This window comes from Ovis aries, chromosome 20 (genome assembly GCF_016772045.2).
Source record: "Ovis aries strain OAR_USU_Benz2616 breed Rambouillet chromosome 20, ARS-UI_Ramb_v3.0, whole genome shotgun sequence".
In the NCBI taxonomy this organism is placed as follows: Eukaryota; Metazoa; Chordata; class Mammalia; order Artiodactyla; family Bovidae; genus Ovis; species Ovis aries.
In genome coordinates this window covers 30,581,066-30,602,240 of record NC_056073.1, presented here as the reverse complement: position 1 = coordinate 30,602,240, position 21,175 = coordinate 30,581,066, and the positions used below count along the sequence as shown (strand labels likewise).

At 41.9% G+C, this 21,175-nt stretch overlaps 1 protein-coding gene across 1 annotated transcript; it reads left to right on the top strand.

Moving 5' to 3' along the window:
• Positions 1 to 12,575: 12,575 nt before the first annotated feature.
• Positions 12,576 to 19,108, top strand: BTN1A1 (butyrophilin subfamily 1 member A1). The gene is made up of 7 exons (XM_004019064.6): positions 12,576 to 12,750; positions 13,122 to 13,469; positions 14,808 to 15,089; positions 15,923 to 16,072; positions 16,556 to 16,576; positions 16,684 to 16,710; positions 17,339 to 19,108. The coding sequence occupies exons 1-7, from the start codon at positions 12,672 to 12,674 to the stop codon at positions 18,010 to 18,012; spliced, it is 1,581 nt and encodes a 526-aa protein (XP_004019113.2). The 5' UTR covers positions 12,576 to 12,671; the 3' UTR covers positions 18,013 to 19,108.
• The last annotated feature ends 2,067 nt before the right edge of the window (positions 19,109 to 21,175 follow it).

Below are 21,175 nucleotides of genomic sequence, written 5' to 3'. Positions count from 1 at the left end.
AGAAAGCATTATCTACACTACTGAGAGAACGAGAGGAAAAATGACAAATAATATCTTATTATGAAACAATATTAACTTTGTAGACTCAAAATGTAACAGAGATTGTCCCCCCAAAATCTGTAAAACATCCTTTGAGAACCAGGATAAAGGATGCTGGAATTGAGTCAGGCATTTAAAATTATGACATAAATGGCAGTATTTTGGACTTTATGTAATTCGGCCATCCAATTGTAAAACTTGGCTGAAAAATTTAAAAGATACTTTAAAAGTTCAAAATTGTATTACTGCAGTTCCTACAGTAAACAAGGTGTCACGATGGACACGTTCTAGAAAAAATCTGAAACATTGAACTTGGTGATTTGCTGAGTTGGAAAACTGGTTTATTAATGTGCATGTGTTTTATTTTTGGTGCTGTTGACATGATAACATTTGAGCAGTTTTAACTAAAAGCACCAGACTGCGAGTCAGGAAACAAGTGCTACTAATACCTGCCTGTATTAATCTTAGAAAAATTACAGCTTTTCAGTGTTTTGGTATTCCAAAAAATAAGACTTTGAGTGGGTTTGCATATCTTTTATTATAGTTTGTAAAACACTTTTATTTATTCAGTATCCTTGCTTTCTCATAAGAAATATACTAATCCCCATTTCACAGTGAAATAGTGTGGTCTAGCAAGTTAAAGTGATTTTTGTTGTTGTTTAAGGAAAAGAGAGTTTTCATTCATACTTTTTTTAAAAATTGTCTCATCTTTAACGCAGCTTCTAAACATAAAATTTAGATGTTTTAAGTATTTATTGAAACTAAGTATGAACCCAATGCTCTGTTAATCACTGTATAAAATAGCATAGAACTCAGCTCCCAGCTTCCTTTACTCAATCTTTCATTCATATATTTACTTATTCATTCATTCTCAAGAAATTTATCACCTTTAATGTGTTGATATGTGCAGTCTGTTGTGCCATGAAGGAAATAAACAGGATGATATTATAGAGAGGAATGGGTGGGAGCTGAGGTGGGCTACTTTAGATAGAAAATTAGATGGTAAAGTTAAGGAAGGCTTCCTGAAGGAAGTGATGGGTCTTCTGAGACTCGAGGACTAAGAAAGATTCCCAAGCGGCAGGAATCTTGTGCCTACAAGCCCCAAAGCAGAAATAAACTAACTAGTTAAAGGACATAACCCTCTACTGTCAGAGCAAAGACTGAGAATGGGACAAACAAGTAGAAAGAAGACAGACTATCTGGGGCCTCCATAGCAAAGCGCGGAGAATCAAACTGAAGCAGAATCTTACGGAAAACCAAAGCTCAAGTGAACAGAAAATGTCTGGAGTCACCCGAGTGTTATTATTTCCTCTTCCTAAAAGGATTACTTTTTTTTTTTTTGGCCTCACTGCACAGGTTGCAAAGCACAGAATCCTAACCACTGGACCACCAGGGAGGCCCCAGATTACTCATTCTTAACAGCATGGGGAATTAAATTTTCCAGAATTTCCTTCTTCTTGGATTTGGGGCCTGGGAGGGAGGTGGAGTAGAGTATGGAGAAAAGGGGAATGGCCCCCAGGGACTTTCCCCCTTCGTTGAGTCGGGCCCAGTATAATGATTCCAGCACCCTCAGTGGCTGAGAGCCACAGTGTCTGTGACTCCCATCTGCCCTCTGGGCTCTGATTGTGACTTGGATTCAACCCAAAAATGTTGGGTGACTCCAGACATTTTCTGTTCAACTTCAAAGAATTCTGAATCAAGACCTTCTAGTGGAAGTTTTTCAGATTTTTGGCATCTTAGTTTAATTAAAGAGAGACTTTGAAAAAAATTAATATTGGAGTAATAGTTAATTAACATGTGATAGTTTCAGGTGTACAGCAAAGTGACTCAGTTATACATATCAAAGAGGGACTTTAATCTTTTACCTCAGATGGACTGGGAGTTATCATCAGTGACTATTGGGTAATAGTTTCTTCAGTGGTTAATCTTGTCCCCTTTGATCCCCATGTGGGGGAGAGTGGGCTAGGCCAAGGAGGGAGGTGAGGTGGGGACATTGGAAGTTAGGTCTTCTTGGCACATCCTACCATTATTAGAAGTCTTCTCAGCTTAAGGGAAAGTGAAACTTACATATCTCTAGACTCATGGAGAGCTTTCCTTGATCACATAACTGTTTACACAAGCTTGACGGGAAACAGCCAGGCACATTACTGCCACGCTGGTTCACAGGATCATTCATTTTTCTCCCCAGTCTCCCTGATGCTTGGCTCTAAATCAACCCTTTCATACTATAAAACACAAGGTTCTTATATAATTATCCCAGACCTTTTAATTACAATTACTATTAATGATCAGGCTTAGAGGACTTTGATATTAGAGATATAAGTAATCTGACACAGATAAGGTATATGTACAATTATCAGTAAATAAACTAACATTTATAATCCAAGCAGTCTCAGGATTATGAATCAGCACACACGCAGCTTATTCTTACATCCATCTAACAACCATTAACTGTTGGCCATGAGCCAACCACTGTCTAGGCTTTGATGAAAAATAATAATCATTAAGACAGGTGTCATGCATGGAGTATTGTCAACCAGGGAGCACACCCAAGTTGCAATGGCCATACTTTCTACTGAGCTTTCATTATGTAGCCTTGACTGATTGTGGACCACATAGTGATTGAACTCCTTCTCCAGCCCCTCTCTCTTCCTGAGTCAAGCTGACCACAAAAAGCTCAAATCCTCAATCCCCTTGGCACATGATTGGACTTTCTGTTTTGCTGACTCACCATCTCATTAGAATAAACTATCAGGTTCAGTCCAGTGAGCTCACCAGGAATAATACAACACTCTTAATACTCAGGAAATTTCGAGGGTTTAGGTTATTTCCCAGGAGACTAGACAAAGGCCAGACATCTCACTACACAGTTTGAAAAACAATATCAAGGGGAAAGGACTAGGGTGCAGTTGGATTTGGGCTACTACCAGAATAGAAAGATCAGAGCAGCCAAAGGATGGTAGGGAAAAGTGTGGACAGGCCAGAGAAAGGGATCGCAAATGCAGTGTGGACTCTTGAGGTAGCAAAAGGAGTTTATGTTTTCTTCTAACTATAATTGGAAACTATTATTGTAAACAAGGAAGTAACAGAATAATTTCTGGTAATTCCCTGGTGATCCAGTGGTTAGGTTTCTGCATTTTCACTGCTGAGGATGAGTTCAATTTGAGGTGGGCATAATAAGATCACTGCAGGGTGAGCCAAAAAGAAAGAAAGAAAGAAGTTCCTTTTAAAAGAGAAAAATAGAAAACTTTGAAGATGTTATACTAGTGAACTTGATGTTAGAGAAATGGGTAGCCTCCAGAAGCTAGTACTGGGCACACTATTCCAAAACATAGCACCTTGGCATATAGAATATCTTAAGATGAAGGAGTCTAAGAAAATTGCAGGAGAAAGGCACCTGCCTGTCACTGTTTTGCCCCTGAAAGCAGAACTATAAATTCCATATATGAAAGGTAACTTCCCTGTACCAGGTAGCAAGAAGATGTCTTTATCACCAAGGGGAAGGCTATATAAACAAATCTGTTATTTCTTCACAATTTACTCTTACCCTGAGCCCCTTTGTCTCATCAATTCCTCACAAATTTGTCTCTTTGCCTAAAGTGGATTGAAACTTCCTGCTCTGACCACTTCTTCAGGTCTTCAATCTCTTGTGAGGTCTCTCAAGTAACACATGTAAAAAATCAATAAATTTGTATGCTTTTCTCCTGTTAGTTTGTCTTTGTCAGTTTAATTTGCACAGCCAGGGATCCTCAGAGAGTTGATTTTTATTTTTTATTAAAAATTTTTTCAAATTGATGTGTATTTGCTGTACAATATTATATAAGTTATAGGTGTACAATATAGTAAGCCATAATTTGTAAAGGTTATAGTCTATTTAGTTATTGTAAACTATTGTACACTACCATATCCTTGTAGTTTATGTTACACCTAATAGTATTCCCCTACCCCTGTATTGCCCCTCCTTGAAGGCTGTTTTTTAATATTGCACTTCTAAGAACAAGTTTCTACATTGGGTACTTATTGCTAAGTAATGAATCACCCTAAAAGTTACTGGCTTAAAATAACACTCAGTTGTTATTATTCATATGTCGAGGCATCAGCTGAGTGTGGCTAATCTAGTCCTCAACTCAGCTGGGCTTTTCTGCTTCAAGCTGCAGTGGCTAAGCAGCTCAGCTTCTCATGACAAGTCGGCTGGGGCAACTATTCCACTTGTCTCCTATCCTAAGACTAAATGGCTGATCAAAGCAGTTTCTTCTTATGACAGTCAGTTCCTTATGGTATTCAGGAGTGAATGGTGGGGACTTCCCTGGAGGTCCAGTGGTTAAGACTCTGCACGGTCAATGCAGTTCAATCCTTGGTTGGGGAACTAAGATTACACATGCCGTGGCCAAAAAATAAAAGGAAAAGAAAAGGTGAATGGAAACAGGTAAGGCATCTCAAGAGGTCTTGGAATAGAAATATTGTCAGTTTCTACATGCTACTGGTTAAAGCAAATCATGTGGCCAAATGCAAAGTTAAGAGGTGGGCAAATATACTTTGCCATGATGAGACCATACCAAAGATGAGGATTTGGGGAGGGTTGAAGGACTGGGGTTAGTAATTCAATGTTTCACACCGTTGTTCAAGATCCACCAAATTTCTATGTCTTCCTCAAAACCTTCTAGTAGTATTTCCATCCCTAGCACTCCTCCTATCTCTAGACATGTGCTGAGATTTCATACCCTTTTTGATAACTTCCACTCAAAAGTCATCCTAGTCTAGAAATTTAGGAATATAATTCTAGATTTTTCAAAGTTGGAAGGGACTCTAAAGGTTATAATGCCCCAAATATGTTTGGATCTAAAGGAAAATGCAGACTCCAATTGAGGAAGAAAGAAAGAAACAAGCCTAGCAGCGGCTTTAGTGTTCTTCACTTAAACATCTCACAGACGCAAACATCAGACAAGACTATTCTGTGCTTGTGATGGAGAGAGACAAAAACAAATCCACTCTATGATCTTGTCAGCACAGGCAAAAACAAAATAAGAACACAAAGCAAGCCACAAAATTGACCGTACACCTCCCTCTCTTGGCTAACTGCAGTAATTGCTACATCTTTACCAATTGCAATTTATTTATTTAATTTTGGCCCCACTGCCAGGCTTGTGGGATCCTGGTTCACTAACCAGGGATGAAACCTGGGTGCCTGCGATGGCAGCTCAGAGTCCTAATCACTAGACCACCAGGAAATTCCCACCAAGTGCAATTTTAGCCCACTCTGTTCCTTTACTTTCTAATAAAAATTATTGGAATATTCACTCCTACAACAGCCCACTGCTTTCTGACAGTATTCATCCAGAACAAGCCCTTCTATCTTTGAACCTCCCCCAAATCACTCAACACAGTCCTACATCCTGTAATATCCAGCGCACCTGCTGTCACTGATGCACTCCTCACCTCCCAGCCCCACGTGGTGTGTGGAATCCACAATACTGTAACAAGTACCAACAAATCCAATTTCATTCAACTACAGGTGGACTTTGGCTGGTGGCCTTCAACATGGTCACAGGCAAGCCAGACCCCACTATCAGCCTCCAGCACTCACTCCCATCTGCATCAAATTTGGCCCCAGACTTTCAGTTCCTCAGATACAGCAAAATCTCTCAGTATCTAAAGCCAAGAGGAACTTCCCACAGATTTCTCAGAACAAAAATTGAAACAAAAAGTATTCTTTGTTCATGATGTATCTATAATTTTTCAGTAATCAAGTATTCACAGAAGGGAACAGTCACTCCATTGTGCATTTCATGCTCACATTCCGTCCTCCTTCCTACATCTTTAACTCAAATCTTAATGAGTAATTTTCCAAAGAAACTCATATAAGAACTTGGAGAATTCTAGTGTTCCCTCCATTGTTCTATAAACAAGGTTTTGTATTTCTCCCCCTCCCTCCACCACCTCTCTTTTCATAAGAGAGTAGCATGGAAGGCCTTGTATTTCTTATAAAACCTCTCTGTGAAAACCTCAAAGTAAAATCAGACCAATAATGAATTCATGATTGTTGGTTGCTTGCTTAGTCACTAAGTTGTGTCCAACTCTTTACAACTCTATGGACTGTAACCCACCAGGCTTCTCTGTCCATGGGATTTCCCAAGCAAGAATACTGGAGTGAGTTGCCATTTCCTTCTCCATGGGATGTTCCCAAACCAGCGATTGAACCCATGTCTCCTGTATCGGCAGGTGGATTCTTTGCTGCTGAGCCACCAGGAAAGCCCTGATGAATTCGTAGCCTGCTTCTAACATTCTTTCATGTTTTCTATAGCCTGTCCTCCAGAGGGTGAATGGAGCCCTTCTTTGGAGGACTTTATCCCACCAAGTAACAGAAAGAGAGGGTTAGTAGGGGGGATTCTGGGAACTACTCAGAGTGGCTCATGTAACCCCAACTCCTTCCTTATATCCTCTTATTTATCCCTTGCACAATCCAACCTCACTTTATTGGCTCCCATACATTTGCTTCCTGAGTCTCTTTGTTCTAGGAACTTTCTGATTCAAAAGTATTTCCAGGAATATGATTCAGAGATGTCACCCCTCAACCAGTCCTCAGACTCTTGCTGCAGGGGGACACATTTAACCTTACTCCACCCCCAGGAATGCTGCCCTTCTACACAAAAATACATCACATCTTCCTTGGGCTTCTTCAGTTCCTTTCTACTCACCCTTTACATACGCAAATCTGTTGTGCTATAATGCACATAATTTTTTTCTTCCAGTTTTATTGAGATCTAATTCACATAGAGTACTGTATATATTTTAGGTGTACAGCATAATGATTTGACTTAAATACATCAGGAAATGATCACCAAGATAAATTTAGTGAACATCCATCCTCTCATACAAATACAAAATAAAAGAAAAAGGGAAAAATGTTTCTTTCCTTGTGATGAAAACTGTTAAGACTGACTTTATTTACAACTTTCATATGCAGCATACAGCAGTATTAATTATATTTATCATGTTGTGCATTATATCCCTAGTGCTTATTTATCTTAAAACTGGAAGTTTGTACCTTTTGATCACCTTCATTCAATCCCCCCTTCGCCCTACCCCTTCACTTCTGGTTAACCACAAATCTATCTCTTTCTATGAGTTGGTTCATTTGCTTGTTTTGAAGCATAACTGACCTACAACCTAACAAGCATGTTAGTCCATGCTGCATAGCATAGTGATTCGCTATTCCTGTACATTACAAAGTGATCACTGCACAATGCATGTGAACTTAACACAGGCTTAATAAATGAGGGAAATGTGTCAGTATTATAATGTCAACGTATCATTAGATCACATCTAATTATTACCAGCATGCCAATAGTGTGTGCCCTGAGAAAAAGCAGCTGGCCACAAAGTTCATGATAAGCCACAGGATATGGTGCTATGCATCATGTGCCTGTGTCCCCCAGCCCTTTGCCTTAGCTCAGTTTAGCCACATGCAAAAGACATAAGCCCAAGACCCTGAGCCAGAACCATCACCCAGGGCATCTCCACAATTTGTGCAGAGCCAGCAGCTGCCTCTTTACCTGTAGCGTCCATGTAAAGAACAGGATACAGCGCCTGTGGACCAGCAGCAGCCAGCATGGAGAAACCTGGTCCCAGTCCAGATCTAAAACAGAATCTGTTTTTAATAAGACCCTCCAGTGAAGCATATGCTCACTTAAGTTAGAGAAGCGCTGCTTTGGGAGGGATGGGAATGGGGAGGGGTTGTAATAGCATTAATAAATCATCTGAGATGTTTGACTATGAAAACTGTACTTAGAGGCTATTAAAGGAGTGGGGAGAATCTGTGATGGGAACACAGAAAATCAAAGAAAAGAAATAAGATCAATCATTTAACTCCTTCCCTTCTCCATCTCCCCCCAAACACACACAAAAAAGTTGTACAGGAAAATAAAAGTAATTACATACAAAACTTGGTTTCATAAAAATATAGTCACATAACCCTGATATAGGAAACATTGAACAAAAATGGCATACTTCTATTGGTGATATAAAAGAATGGTGTTAGTCAGGGTTTTCCAGAGAAACAGGACCAATAGGATATATATATTTAAGAAGGTTTATTAAGAAGGATAGGCTCATGTAATTATAAAGGCAAAGAAGTCCCACAATCTGCCCTTTGTAACCTGGAGGTCCAGAAAAACTGGTGGTGTAGTTCTGGTCTAAACATGCAGACCTGAGTGTAGTTTGGACCTGGTGTAGTTCTGGTCCAAACATGCAGGGGAGACAGTACTGTAAGGCCAGGCAGAGTCTATATGGCAGAGAACCAGAAGTGCCAACATCTGAGGGCAGGACTTGGAAGTTCCAGATCAGACAAAGAGCAAATTCGCCCTTTCTGCATCTTTCTGTTCTATTCAGGCCCTCAAAGGACTGGATGATACCCACCTGCATTAGTGAGAGCAATTTCCTTACTTACTAATGCAAAGGCTTATCTCTTCTGGCAACATCCTCACAAACACAGCCAGAAATAACACTTTACCAGTTACCTGGTAGTCCTTAGTCCAATCAAGCTGACACATGAAATCAACCATCATAAGAACTAAATCATCACTGACCATACTAGAGCATCAAAAAGTAATATCTAAAAATTAATTCATCAAGAAATAGCAACATAAATTGTTCCTGTTGAGAATACTTAGATAAATACCAGATAAAGCAACAAAGCATTTGAAGAGGCTATTTCTAGGGAATGAGGACACATAGGGTGAGACTGGTGCTATTCTTATAAGCTCTTTATACTATATATATATATTTTAAAGCTTTGTATGGATGACCTTGACAGAATAGAAACTGACTGGGTGTTTTTTTTTTTTTTCATGCTAGTTAAAAAAATTAACTAGCATTACCTCAGTAAAATGCAGTAAAATGCAGTTGGAGGTCAAGTAAGACAAGGGTGAGAGTAATCATTGGCTCTGACTAGTTTATAATATCGGGAAATTTGAATGGCATGTGACAAAAGTGGAGTGGGGTGGGGAGAAGCCCTTCTATTTTTGCATTCAATTTGCTCTTATACAGAGCACATCACATTCTTCAGCCCAAATGGTTTCATGTCTAAGAGAAAGAGTTTATGCGTCTAGTCTCCAGAACAGCAGGAAATTGCTCATAGCTGCCCCACATCACAAAAGCACCCACAATGGAAGTCATGACAGGTGGGGGCATCTAGAATCTTTGTTCAATGATGGAGCCTGGAAAATTCAGAGATCCTGTCCAGTGCTGTTGGTTTCTGTTGAAATGACTCAGATATTATCCAACCAGAACCTTGGCTGCCACATAATAGCTTGAGTTCTATGTACCATTTGCTGCCTATTTCCTGGCTCCTTTCCTTCAGTCTAGTTCTCTTAGGCGAAAATAAAAGTTCTTCCCCCTCCCCTTTTCCCAAATTATCATTAGATATTTTGACAATGCAGAGCAAGGGAGAGAAGTCTAATCAGGATGAATTAAGGAGAGGAAACATTATCAGTGATATTTGTGACAGTTAAGCACAAACGAAAGCTGAAAATGAGGCAGGTACATCTCAAACTAGGAAAGCCAAGAACTGGTTGGTGTGATTTAAGCTGCAAATTCTACTTCTGTCTATGTGCTGATAAGAGGTCAGAGAGTATGAACTCAAAGAGCTCAGTTTAGGAGGGGAATAGAGACTTTGAAACAAAAGACAAAAATAAATGCATGTGCGTCTCAGAGTAGGCTTCAGGTCACGTTCCTGACAGCAAAGAGGGACCAGGAAGTTGGCCATGTCATAGCATAAATCTGGCGCATCTTCCTGGAGAGTCTATTTCAGTTGGAAGGGGTAAAATCTAGTCAGAGTCACGTTTCTTTTGAAATTTCACAGTTAATGCAGTAAAATGTTTTAATTTGCCTTAAATATTATAGATAAGACTGAAGACTTTAGAAGTGTTTCTCATGTGAGCTAGCCAGTGCTGGGAGACTAGGGAGAAAAGGCGAAGAGAAAGGAAGCAGGAAGGCCACTAGATCTTATAGCATTTTCTTGACCAGATTAAGGTGCTTGAACTGGATGCTGGGGTCACTAAGCAGTCATGTAGACATTTTTAAGCAAAAAGTGACAAGATCGGATTTGTATTTGAGAAAATTCATTCTCCTGGCACTCGGGCATATCCACTGAAGCAAATACCTTTTTTTTTTCTTTTCTCTGTTTTGAGCAGTTCTCTTTTGCTGGGCTTGATCACAGTCTCAATTAAAAGGCAAAGAACAAATGAGTGGTGAAGGGTTTTTGCCACAAATATAATACAGAGCTGATGTTTTCAACTTTTTAAAAAATTCACACATATTGATTTTTAAAAAAAAGCACCAGACTCTGTCAAAAAAGGCAACTACTTGAAAAGTTTACTTCCAGAATATATTAAAATATATAAATATGAAAAATGACCAACATAACTATCATATAAATGCATAATAAAGTAATCATTTGGTCAGTGTCATCTAGCCCATTAGTGATGATGAGGAAGAATAGACCTCAGTGCTGCTGAGAAGGACATTTCCACTGATGGTGTGATTGGACTGACATTTCAGGAAGAAGCTTTGACAATATGTTCATACCCTTTGGCCTAAAGACGGTATTTCTGGGAATTCAGCAGAAAGTGTATCAGTAAGTTAACAAAGATGTGGGCAAAGACTTGTGTATAAACTGCACTATTTATAAGAGGCAAAAAACCCAAGATGTGCTATGATCTCAGGAACCTTCAATATGATATAATATAGCTATTAACAATGTTTCAAATTACATAAAAGCCTTAGTCCCTCAGTCATGTCTGACTCTTTGTGACCCAATGGACTGTAGCCTGCTAGGCTCCCCTGTCCATATGATTCTCCAGGCAAGAATACTGGAGTGGGTAGCTATTCCCTTTTCCAAGGGATCTTCCCAACCCAGGGAATGAACCCTGATCTCTTGCATTGCAAGCAAATTCTTTATGGTCTGTGCCATCAGGAAGCCCAAATTATATAAATCATCAGTTCTATTACTGGAGACTATCATTACTTGCTGACTACCTTAAAAAATACATATCTTTAAAATGTTTTCTGTAACAATAAGGGGTTTAACCCAAAACAGGGAGTTGTAGGCCTCATAAATTGCTTTTAGGGAGGTAGCTTTGCAAAGAGGCAACTCTGGGCCCTGAAAACTGAATCATACCCATGCATTCTTAGCCTATCTTTAGTTTTTAGCTCATATAAATAATAATAGAATAATAACTTCCTCTCTTCTAAATTCCTATTATATGCTAAGCACTGCTGCTGCTACTGCTGCTAAGTCGCTTCAGTCGTGTCTGACTCTGTGCGACCCCATAGACGGCAGCCCACCAGGCTCCTCCATCCCTGGAACTCTCCAGGCAAGAACACTGGAGTGGGTTGCCATTTCCTTCTCCAATGCATGAAAGTGAAGAGTGAAAGTGAAGTTGCTCAGTTGTGTCCGACTCTTAGCGACCCCATGGACTACAGCCTATCAGGCTCCTCCACCCATGGGATTTTCCAGGCAAGAATACTGGAGTGGGTCGCCATTGCCTTCTTAATCTCATTTAATCCTTGCACCACTACTCCAAAGAAGGTATTATTAACAATATTTCCATTTTAGAGATTAAAAAAGTGAGGCTTGGAGATGGCCCAAGGCTTTGCATCTTATTTTAGTGTTTTCTTTAATCCTCTTTCTTTTTCCCTCTGTCCCCTTCTGTAAACAGGTTATCAATGCATAGCCTAATTTCTAAGCTGAAGACCACAAATCCACAGACCCTTCTCCTCTCTGGAACTTTTTTTCCCCCAAAGTAAATACATCAGGGATGAGGAGGGAGTGTGTTGGAGTGGAAGGGTGGGAGGAGGCAGGCTTTCCTGAGAGTACTTCCCCCTTCCTTCTCCTTTAACTTTTGCCAATGGGGCCACAACCAGCTTTCTCACTTGGTAGCAGAAGCTTGTTGGTGCCTTTTCTTCCAACATCAGAGGTCAGTATCTGGGACTGTTCTCACCCCTGAGAGAGCCAGCAGCCAGAGTCATTTTCTCTTTCCCGGGCTCCTTCCTCCCTAGTCCCAGGCCCTCTACTCTTCAAGCTTTAGCTCCCTTCAGCTCCCCTTTCTTGTTCTGTCTCCTCCAGCCTTTCTTCTTTCCTGTTCCTGCTTATTTCCCTGATCTCCATCTCTTCCTCCATCACTGTATCTTTATTATCATTGCTAAAAGCAGATGTCAAATTATTGTATTTGAAAGAAGAGATTTTTTTGACACAGTAGTTCCAAGACTTGTCTATTTATAATACATGAAACCCATTAATGGGTACTATGCATCACAATTGCCTTCTCTTAAGACTCTCTTAGGGGTTTAGGGCCCAATTTGCTGTTTTGTACAGACAAGATTGACTAACCTTAGGGTGTTAGGTGGATGTGTACTGACTTGGCAGCCAGGACTGAAAGTCTACCCTTGGCAGAAGGCAAGGAGGAAGCTTAAGGTGCAAATGATGCTTTCCAAGCTGAAAAGAACTGCTGGGAGGGCACAGGAGCACGGTGTCTCAACAACTCTTAGTTATTGCCTATTCTTTCATCTCTCCTAGGCTGAAGATCCTGACAAACTCGAGCCCACCAGCATCTTGCTGCCCAGAAAGGTTGGAGATGGCAGTCTTTCCAAATTCCTGCCTCCTGGGGTGTCTGCTCATTTTCATTGCCCTCCAGCTGCCCAAGCTGGATTCTGGTAGGTCCAGAAACCATCAGACTTGTTCCCCAAAACCCTTTTAGGCTGGCAGGGGTTGGCAGGCCTAGACTAGGAAATAAGTAGGAAGAGGGTTTCAGCTGAGTAGAGAAGGAGCCACGAATTATCTTTCCGGGTGGAACTTTGTTTCAATGATGTCCTGCCTTTTTCTTAGGATAATTTCTAGCCTACAAGCTTGAAATTTCTCAGTAATTTTAAGCAATCCCATTTGGTTGTCCTTAGCGACTTTCCCAAGGGCCCAGATGGATTCCCTGGAGCTGTAGTGGGAGAGTGCCCTTCAGTGGGATCCTCGTCTGTATCAGTTCTCAATTCCCACCTCCACATTCCGTCCGACCCTCTTGGTGTTTTGATAGCTCCCTTTGACGTGATCGGACCCCCAGAGCCCATCCTGGCGATGTTGGGTGAAGATGCAGAGCTGCCCTGTCGCCTCTCCCCCAACATGAGCGCCGAGGGCATGGAGCTGCGCTGGTTCCGGGAGAAGGTCTCGCCTGCAGTGTTCGTGAGCCGCGAAGGCCGAGAGCAGGAGGGAGAGGAGATGGCTGAATACCGGGGAAGAGTGTCGCTGGTGGAGGACCACATCGCCGAGGGCAGCGTCGCTGTGAGGATACAGGAGGTCAAAGCCTCTGATGATGGGGAGTACCGATGCTTTTTCAGGCAGGACGAAAACTACGAAGAGGCCATCGTGCATCTGAAGGTGGCTGGTGAGTAGACGGGTTTTGACTTTCTCTGGTGACTCCATGCGAGATAATATTTTCCTAGGGCTCTGTTTGAAAACCCTCACACTTGTTTCCCAAATCCCTTTTAGGCTGGAAGGGATTGGCAGGCCTAGAGTTAGGAGATAAGTAGGAAGAGGGTTTGAACTGAGTAGACAGGGAGCAGCAAATAATCTTTCTCCTTAGAACTTTGTTTCCACGATGTCCTGCTTTTTTCTCTCAATTATAGGATAATCATTTCCCCATGTTAATAATTTAATAAGTGTAAGATGTAATGACTGTATAACATTCTCTTTTATTAGTGCATCATAATTTGCTTGGTCAAAGCCCAGAACTGAGCATTTAAGTTGTGTCTGTTTTTCACCATTTATGGTGAGGCTGTAGGGAGCAGTCCCAGTGCTTACTTGATGGATTAGTACCCAAAGACTGATTTTGTGAGATTGTAGAGCATGGTGTCTTATTAAGGGTCTTGACCTATCTAGAAAATTTTTGGTTTTGTTTCTGTTTTTGCTTCCAGCCAGAATTCAGCGTGAACTATAAGGAAATGGTACACACTGAGAAACAAAGTATACTTTGATGTCTGCCTTTCCACCTAGCACCAAGCAAATTTCTTTTTGAGCTACATTTCCTACTGTAAAACCTGCCAAACAAGATTTTGCAAGAATAAGATTTTTTTTAAAATCAATATAGGAATTCCCTGGTGGTTTGGCTCTTCCAATGCAGGGGGCATTGATCAAGGAACTAAGAGCCCTCATGCTTGGAATATGAGAAACTGCTTTGTCAATTCTAAAAGCATTATATACTTGTAAAATAATGCTGTGCAATATATATTGCTTTTTATGCATATATTCAAGTAAAGATGAAGTTTGAAAAATACATGGGTGAAATGTGGGTCCCTGTTTCATAACAGGGTGTCCCACATGGTAGTATCATATATAACTCATCTTTCCTTTTTAAGGAAGTGTCTTAAAGATTGGTTATAAAGCCCTAGAGATTTGAGAGCATAAAGCTGTCATTGTTACCTTTTATGAATGATAGACACCTTTGAGAATCTGCTGAAAATGGTGGCCCTTTTCGTGAAAAGAATACACATTCTTATATATATACACAACTTGGAATATGACTTTAAGTCAATAGTTGTTTCATCTCTGATAAGATGTCTTCTTTTATGGATATCTCAGTTCCTTTGTGTAGTGAAACATGGAGATGGGTCCCTCTCATTCCCAGTTCCTCTGGGCTTCTCTTTCTCAAACTATATAGCCCTATGATTATAAGGCTCCCAGAAGAGTTTCCACTAAAGGAGTAAGGCGCCTTCTTTCTCCATAGCTCTGGGCTCTGAGCCTCACATCAGTATGAAAGTTCAAGAGAGTGGAGAGATCCTGCTGGAGTGTACCTCAGTGGGATGGCACCCAGAGCCCCAAGTACAGTGGCGAACTCACAAGGGAGAAGAGTTTCCATCCATGTCAGAGTCCAGGACTCCTGATGAAGAAGGTTTGTTTACTGTGAGAGCTTCAGTGATCATCAGGGACACCTCTATGAAGAATGTGTCCTGCTGTATCCGGAACCTCCTTCTTGGCCAGGAGAAAGAAGTAGAGATTTCCATACCAGGTCAGTAAAACAGGTACTAGGTTCCTTTTTGACACAGTTTCAGGGCAACATCACATGAGACATCTGCCCAGGTACAACCTCCTGGCAGACTTGTCTATTTTTCTCACCTTAAACTTTCCCCGCCTAAACAAACTCCTGCCCGCTGAGCCCCATCAACTTCACTAGAGATTCTGAAGACAAATTTTATACCTAGATCTCACAGACATTCCAGATTTTCCATCTTAGATACGGAAGTCTTCCAGATTTTATTAGGAGATATATCTTGGAAAAGCTTTGTCTCTGAAGGGTGTGGTCTTCCTGATTCAGAGCCTTCTGGATCTAGCTAAATCAGTTTTCCTCTTTCCACCCTTACCTCCCCCTCTCCTCCCTATCCCATGCTAGAGTTCCAAGTTTCCAGAGTCTTCACACTCTACCTCTGGTTCAGCAAGGAACTTTTCCTTATTCTTGGGTCATTGAGTCCCCATCTGTTGCACACAGAAGTGATATTTCCCCTTCCTTATTTACTTCCCTCATCCCCTTGGCTCCCATCCTGCATTGATGGCTACGGAGAAATTTCCATGATAACATGAATCGGTCCATTATATTCTTTATTCCACAGGTCCTGTCCCCAAATGACTCTTCTTCACCTTCATTCCTCTCTTTCTCTGCCCTCTCTTACCTAAGACCAAAATTTATCTGAAAACCTCAGAGTGGTATTGGAGGGACTCTTTTGCCATGGGAGGAATGTGAGAGGTCCAGGTCATCCTCTCTTCCAGCCCCCTTTGGAATCAGGAGAGGAGATAGATTTGCTCTGAGTTTCTCAACAAATATCCTTCTTGGGGATTTTGTTCTAGCATCCTTCTTCCCAAGGCTGACTCCCTGGTTAGTGGCTGTGGCTGTCATCTTGGTGGTCCTAGGACTCCTCACAATTGGGTCCATATTTTTCACTTGGAGACTATACAAGGAAAGATCCAGACAGAGGAGGAATGAATTCAGTTCTAAAGGTAAGTCATAGAATCCCAGTCTACTTGTCAAGAGTGCTTCCATGTGAGGCTGAACCCAAGTCCTTTAGGATGACTGCCAATGGGAAGTTAATTGATTCCAGAATTCTAAAAATCAGAGGGAATTATAAAGCTCCTGAATTCAGTGGCACCCAATATGAAGAATAACAGAGGTTTGGGTATAAGATGAGTCAAAAGCAATTCTAACTGAGATAATAGACCTGATGTTTATTCATTATTAACCTTCAGACTCTATCCTTACTTTTAACTCAGTAATGATTAAAGATCTGATACCAAGTGAGTAGGAACTTCCTGCATATTTCTTAGAAAACAAAACAAAATCCTTGTTCTTCATTTGTTGATAATGCCTCAATGATCAGGTAGTCATGAATTAAATAGTTTCTCCTTTATATGTTTCTTACACCTGTTTTGTTCCCTCCCTCACACCCAGGCTAGGTCATTAAGGTATTTCTGTTTGTTTTCCAGAGAAACTCCTGGAAGAGCTCAGTAAGTTCTATGTTCTTTGTCTTTTTACATCCACAAAGTTGTCTCTCTCTTATTACAAAACATGTCAATAACACTCTTTCTCCCTCCCCCACCCTCTCTCACTACAGAATGGAAAAAGGCTACATTGCATGCAGGTCAGTGACTCTGAATATCTTAAGGGCTCTGAGGTGCTACCCTGGAGGTATTCAAAGTCCTCCAATACTTGGAAATAAAAACCACTAATATATAGAGGGGAAGTGAAAGTGAAGTTGCTCAGTTGTGTCTGACTCTTTGTGACCCCATGAACTGTAGGCCTACTAGGCTCCCCCGTCCATAGGATTTTCCAGGCAAGGGTACTGGAGTGGGTTGCCATTTCCTTCTCCAGGGGATTTTCCCAACGCAGGGATCGAACCCAGGTCTACCCACATTGTGGGCAGATGCTTTACCGTCTGAGCCATTAGGGAAACCTATATAGAGGGGAAAGATGATGGCAAATGCCTCAACATTATCCTTGAGGCACATAAAAGGCCCTTGGAAGATGGCTAGAAAGCAAGTCCCCTCTGACAGGGTCCCATGGGGTACTGGTGACAGTCAGTTGACACATCACCCTATGGCTGTGGATGGAAGAGGGGAAAAGAGACAGCTGAGCAGGCCAAGCAGTTCCCCTCCTGAGGAGACCTGTCAACTGCTAGAGCAGGTCTCCACTTCTTCAGAGAAGAAAGGATGGGTCTTTCAATCTGTGACATTCACTGATAATCAGACTCACTTTCTCTCTGTCTCTAGTGGATGTGACTCTGGATCCAGATACCGCCCACCCCCACCTCTTTCTGTATGAAGACTCAAAATCTGTCCGACTGGAAGATTCACGTCAGAAACTTCCTGAGAAACCAGAACGATTTGACTCCTGGCCCTGTGTGATGGGTCGTGAGGCCTTCACCTCGGGGAGACATTACTGGGAGGTGGAGGTGGGAGACAGGACGGACTGGGCAATTGGGGTGTGTAGGGAGAATGTGATGAAGAAAGGATTTGACCCTATGACTCCCGAGAATGGGTTCTGGGCTGTGGAGCTGTATGGAAATGGGTACTGGGCTCTCACCCCACTGCGGACCCCTCTCCCACTGGCTGGACCCCCCCGCCGGGTTGGGGTCTTCCTTGACTATGAATCAGGAGACATCTTCTTCTACAACATGACTGATGGATCCCACATCTATACTTTCTCCAAGGCCTCTTTTTCTGGCCCCCTCCGGCCCTTCTTCTGCTTGTGGTCCTGTGGTAAAAAGCCCCTGACTATCTGCCCAATCACTGATGGGCTTGAGGGAGTCATGGTAGTTGCTGATGCCAAGGACATTTCAAAGGAGATCCCACTGTCCCCCATGGGGGAGGACTCTGCCTCCGGGGATATAGAAACCCTCCATTCTAAACTAATCCCTCTCCAGCCCAGCCAAGGGGTACCTTAAGAAATACTCCAGCTCAGCTCTTTCCCTCTACTCTAACCCTCTCTTCCACCACTCCCAGGGCTTCATCTGCCAGATTTACTCAGCCCCTGTTTCTTCCTGTTGGCTAGGGATTAATTAATCTTGAGAAGGTTGTGTTGCTGCTGATAGAGTGTGAGGAATAGGCCCTTCCTAATCTGTTTCTGTAACAATAGTCAAGGGGCAGGGAAGTGACTCAGATTGCTTCTTGTGGTCTCCCATCCCAGAGGCCAAATTCTCTAGGGAGGGAATTGCAGTTTGGGGATCAAGATGGAGTTAGGTCGGCATAGGGTTATGACAGAAACATCTTGGTGTCCAGGATAGGGGAATATAGAGGAACAGGTTTTAAGTAAGTAGAAAACCCAAAGGGTTCTGGGAAGGGAAAGCCGGTGGCTGAGATCCCATAAAGGAACTTGGAGGGCACATCATGATAGAGGAAAATGAGGTGAACTCAGGCAGTGATAAACATCTGACTTGTCCCTAGAGCTTTAGGACCCGTATCTCAGATTTTCTAAGTCATTTCTACTGGGTGGATCTGAGCAGTTGGCAAGGGGAGTAAAGAAGGTGAGGAGGTCAGATAGAATGAAAGAGGAGAGAATTTTAAACAAAATGCAAAGGACTCTTTCCAACCTCACTTTGTTGATTCCACAAGTTGCTGGTTCTCTTCTTCCTTTTGATCTAGAATCTCTCCACTTTAGAGGCATTTTCAGGCATCATCTTTCAGTGATATCACCACTTTATTGGCTGTTGTCTCATGGCCAATGACCACGTCTCACCAACATATAGTTTAAAACTGCTCAACCACACCTTTAATTAGCTTTAACCACCATCCACTTCCATACTGAGCCACAGATCACTCTCTCCCCACCCAGCTTTCCTACGTGCTGCTTCTCCTCAGGGTCCCCTGAAAGCTGCGTCATTGTACTCAGCACAGCTAGACTGATTGCGCTTATTTGTATTTGCATTTTCCTGTATATGTTTGTCTTGTCCAGGCTCCCACCTTCCATTTCCATTGGGTTTTCCAGGATCAATGTCGTCCATGGTCTTAACCTAATAAATAAGTCTGTCTGATTGTTGAAAACAGCATCTGCACCTCCCTTTCTTTATCCAACAAATGGAACTGACACAAAACAGAGAGAAGAAACCTGCATGGAAATGCAGTGGGTCAAAGCACTGTTTATCCAAGACTCATCCCCAGACTTGCTGGCAGTAGGCTCACCAGGGCAAGCAGCACAGGGCTTCCTGTCCCAGGAAGGGCCAGCTACTTACAAAAAGGCCACAGTGCCAGTAGCTACCCACCCTTAGCCTCTGGAGGAAATATTTGGTGATGCCTCATAACTGGAAAAACAAACAAACTTGGGTGATCCTCCTTTCCTTGCGCCTTCCTCAAGCTGTATTCACCCTACCCTACATTGGACTCCTGAGAGAAGACTACCATGTACCTCTGCTTTCAAAGTGTTCATTTATGTTCAAACTGTACTTTTAGAAAGTAAAAGATTTTTTTAAAAGTCCAAACTTCTTTAAAAAATACTTGAGAATCTTAAGTAGTTGTTTTGCCAGTTTAACGTACTATGCGAATCCTGAAATGTATATATAAAGTCTTACCCTAAATAAATGGGGCTGCCACAGGAACCCCTCTCTGAGAGTAGAAAGATAAATAGTCAGAGGTTTCAATTAGCTCTGTGACTGCCCTCACCTTCCTATTTCTTCATGATCTTCAAGGAAAATGGTTACCAAACACAGCATTGAGCTGGCAGTAGATTCTGAACTTATGTGATAAGCCTTGCAGCTCCCTTTTCATCGTAGCTCCCTTTCCATCTGGCACCAGATACCAGTGCCTGAAGGAGGAAATTAACAGTCTTGGTAGCTCTGGCTTTATTTTCAAATCTTCCAAAAGAGAAGAAACGTGGCCTTGCTGATGCTTCGTCAAAGCCTGTCTTAATGACCTGAAGCAGAATCAGTGATACTATGGTTTCAGAAGGTCCAGAAAGGCCTCTTCCACCAGTGCAAATAATTAACTGCAGTATTTCCAAGGCCTGACTTCCTTTTTAAACCAGAAACTAAAACCTTTCACCCCACAGCTAAAGACCAGCCTTAAAAATGCAAATGTTCCTGAAATGAAGAACTTCATTTCACACACCAAAAGCCAGCTCTGGTCATCACATGTTTGAAAGGGTCTGCTCGGACAAGACTGAGCAACTTCACTTTCACTTTTCACTTTCATGCATTGGAGAAGGAAATGGCAACCCACTCCAGTGTTCTTGCCTGGAGAATTCCAGGGACGGGGGAGCCTGGTGGGCTTCCGTCTATGGGGTCACACAGAGCCGGACATGACTGAAGTGACTTAGCAGCAGCAGCAGCCTCTCTTTAAAAGAGACCCAGACATTCACATTAAGAGAAAAATAACTGTGCAACTCCTATCATCACTAATCAACAACAGCTCTTCCACGCCATCTCTCTGCTTATCCCTATTCATCTGCTCCTTCTGCCTCCAAACAACACTCAGGTCTCCTCAAATCGCCCTCTGGAAAACTCTGAGTCGACTCTCAACTATACGCGCCTTTATTCTTGCCGCTCACTTTAAAATTTAAAATGGAAATAGTCTTCTTCCTTGAATACATATGAAAGTTAATTTTAAAAAGTAACAATGATCCCAAGTCTCACTCAAATATAACCAATATTTGGGTTCATCCTCTTCTTTAAAAAATAAAAAAGAATCTGTATTGTTTAGTTCAAAGGACTTAAACTAAATACTTTTTGAGGAGTGTTTCAAACTAGTTGGAAAGTCTTTGAGGTACAGCTTTGCTGGACATAAACACAGATGTACGAAAACCTTACGAATTAAGGTAAGATAGAGTGACACATTTGTAGAAAGAGAAAGGCAGAACTGGTTTTTAGTTTGATGCCTCCTTTTTGAGAGCAGCATAACATCCATTCAGAAAAGTCCACCCATCCTCAGGGTACAGCTAGAAAATTCAGATCAAGAAGCAAGACACTGGGACCCCCTTACATAGGTCTCGAGGGTCCAGCGGACAGAAAGAAGAGGAGGGAGGAGTTAATGAGCACCGGAGGGCTGGGCCCCAGCAAGCACCAAACTGAATAGCGCAAGACTTCCCAGGAGCAGGTGTCAGTTTAAGTAAGGCGATTT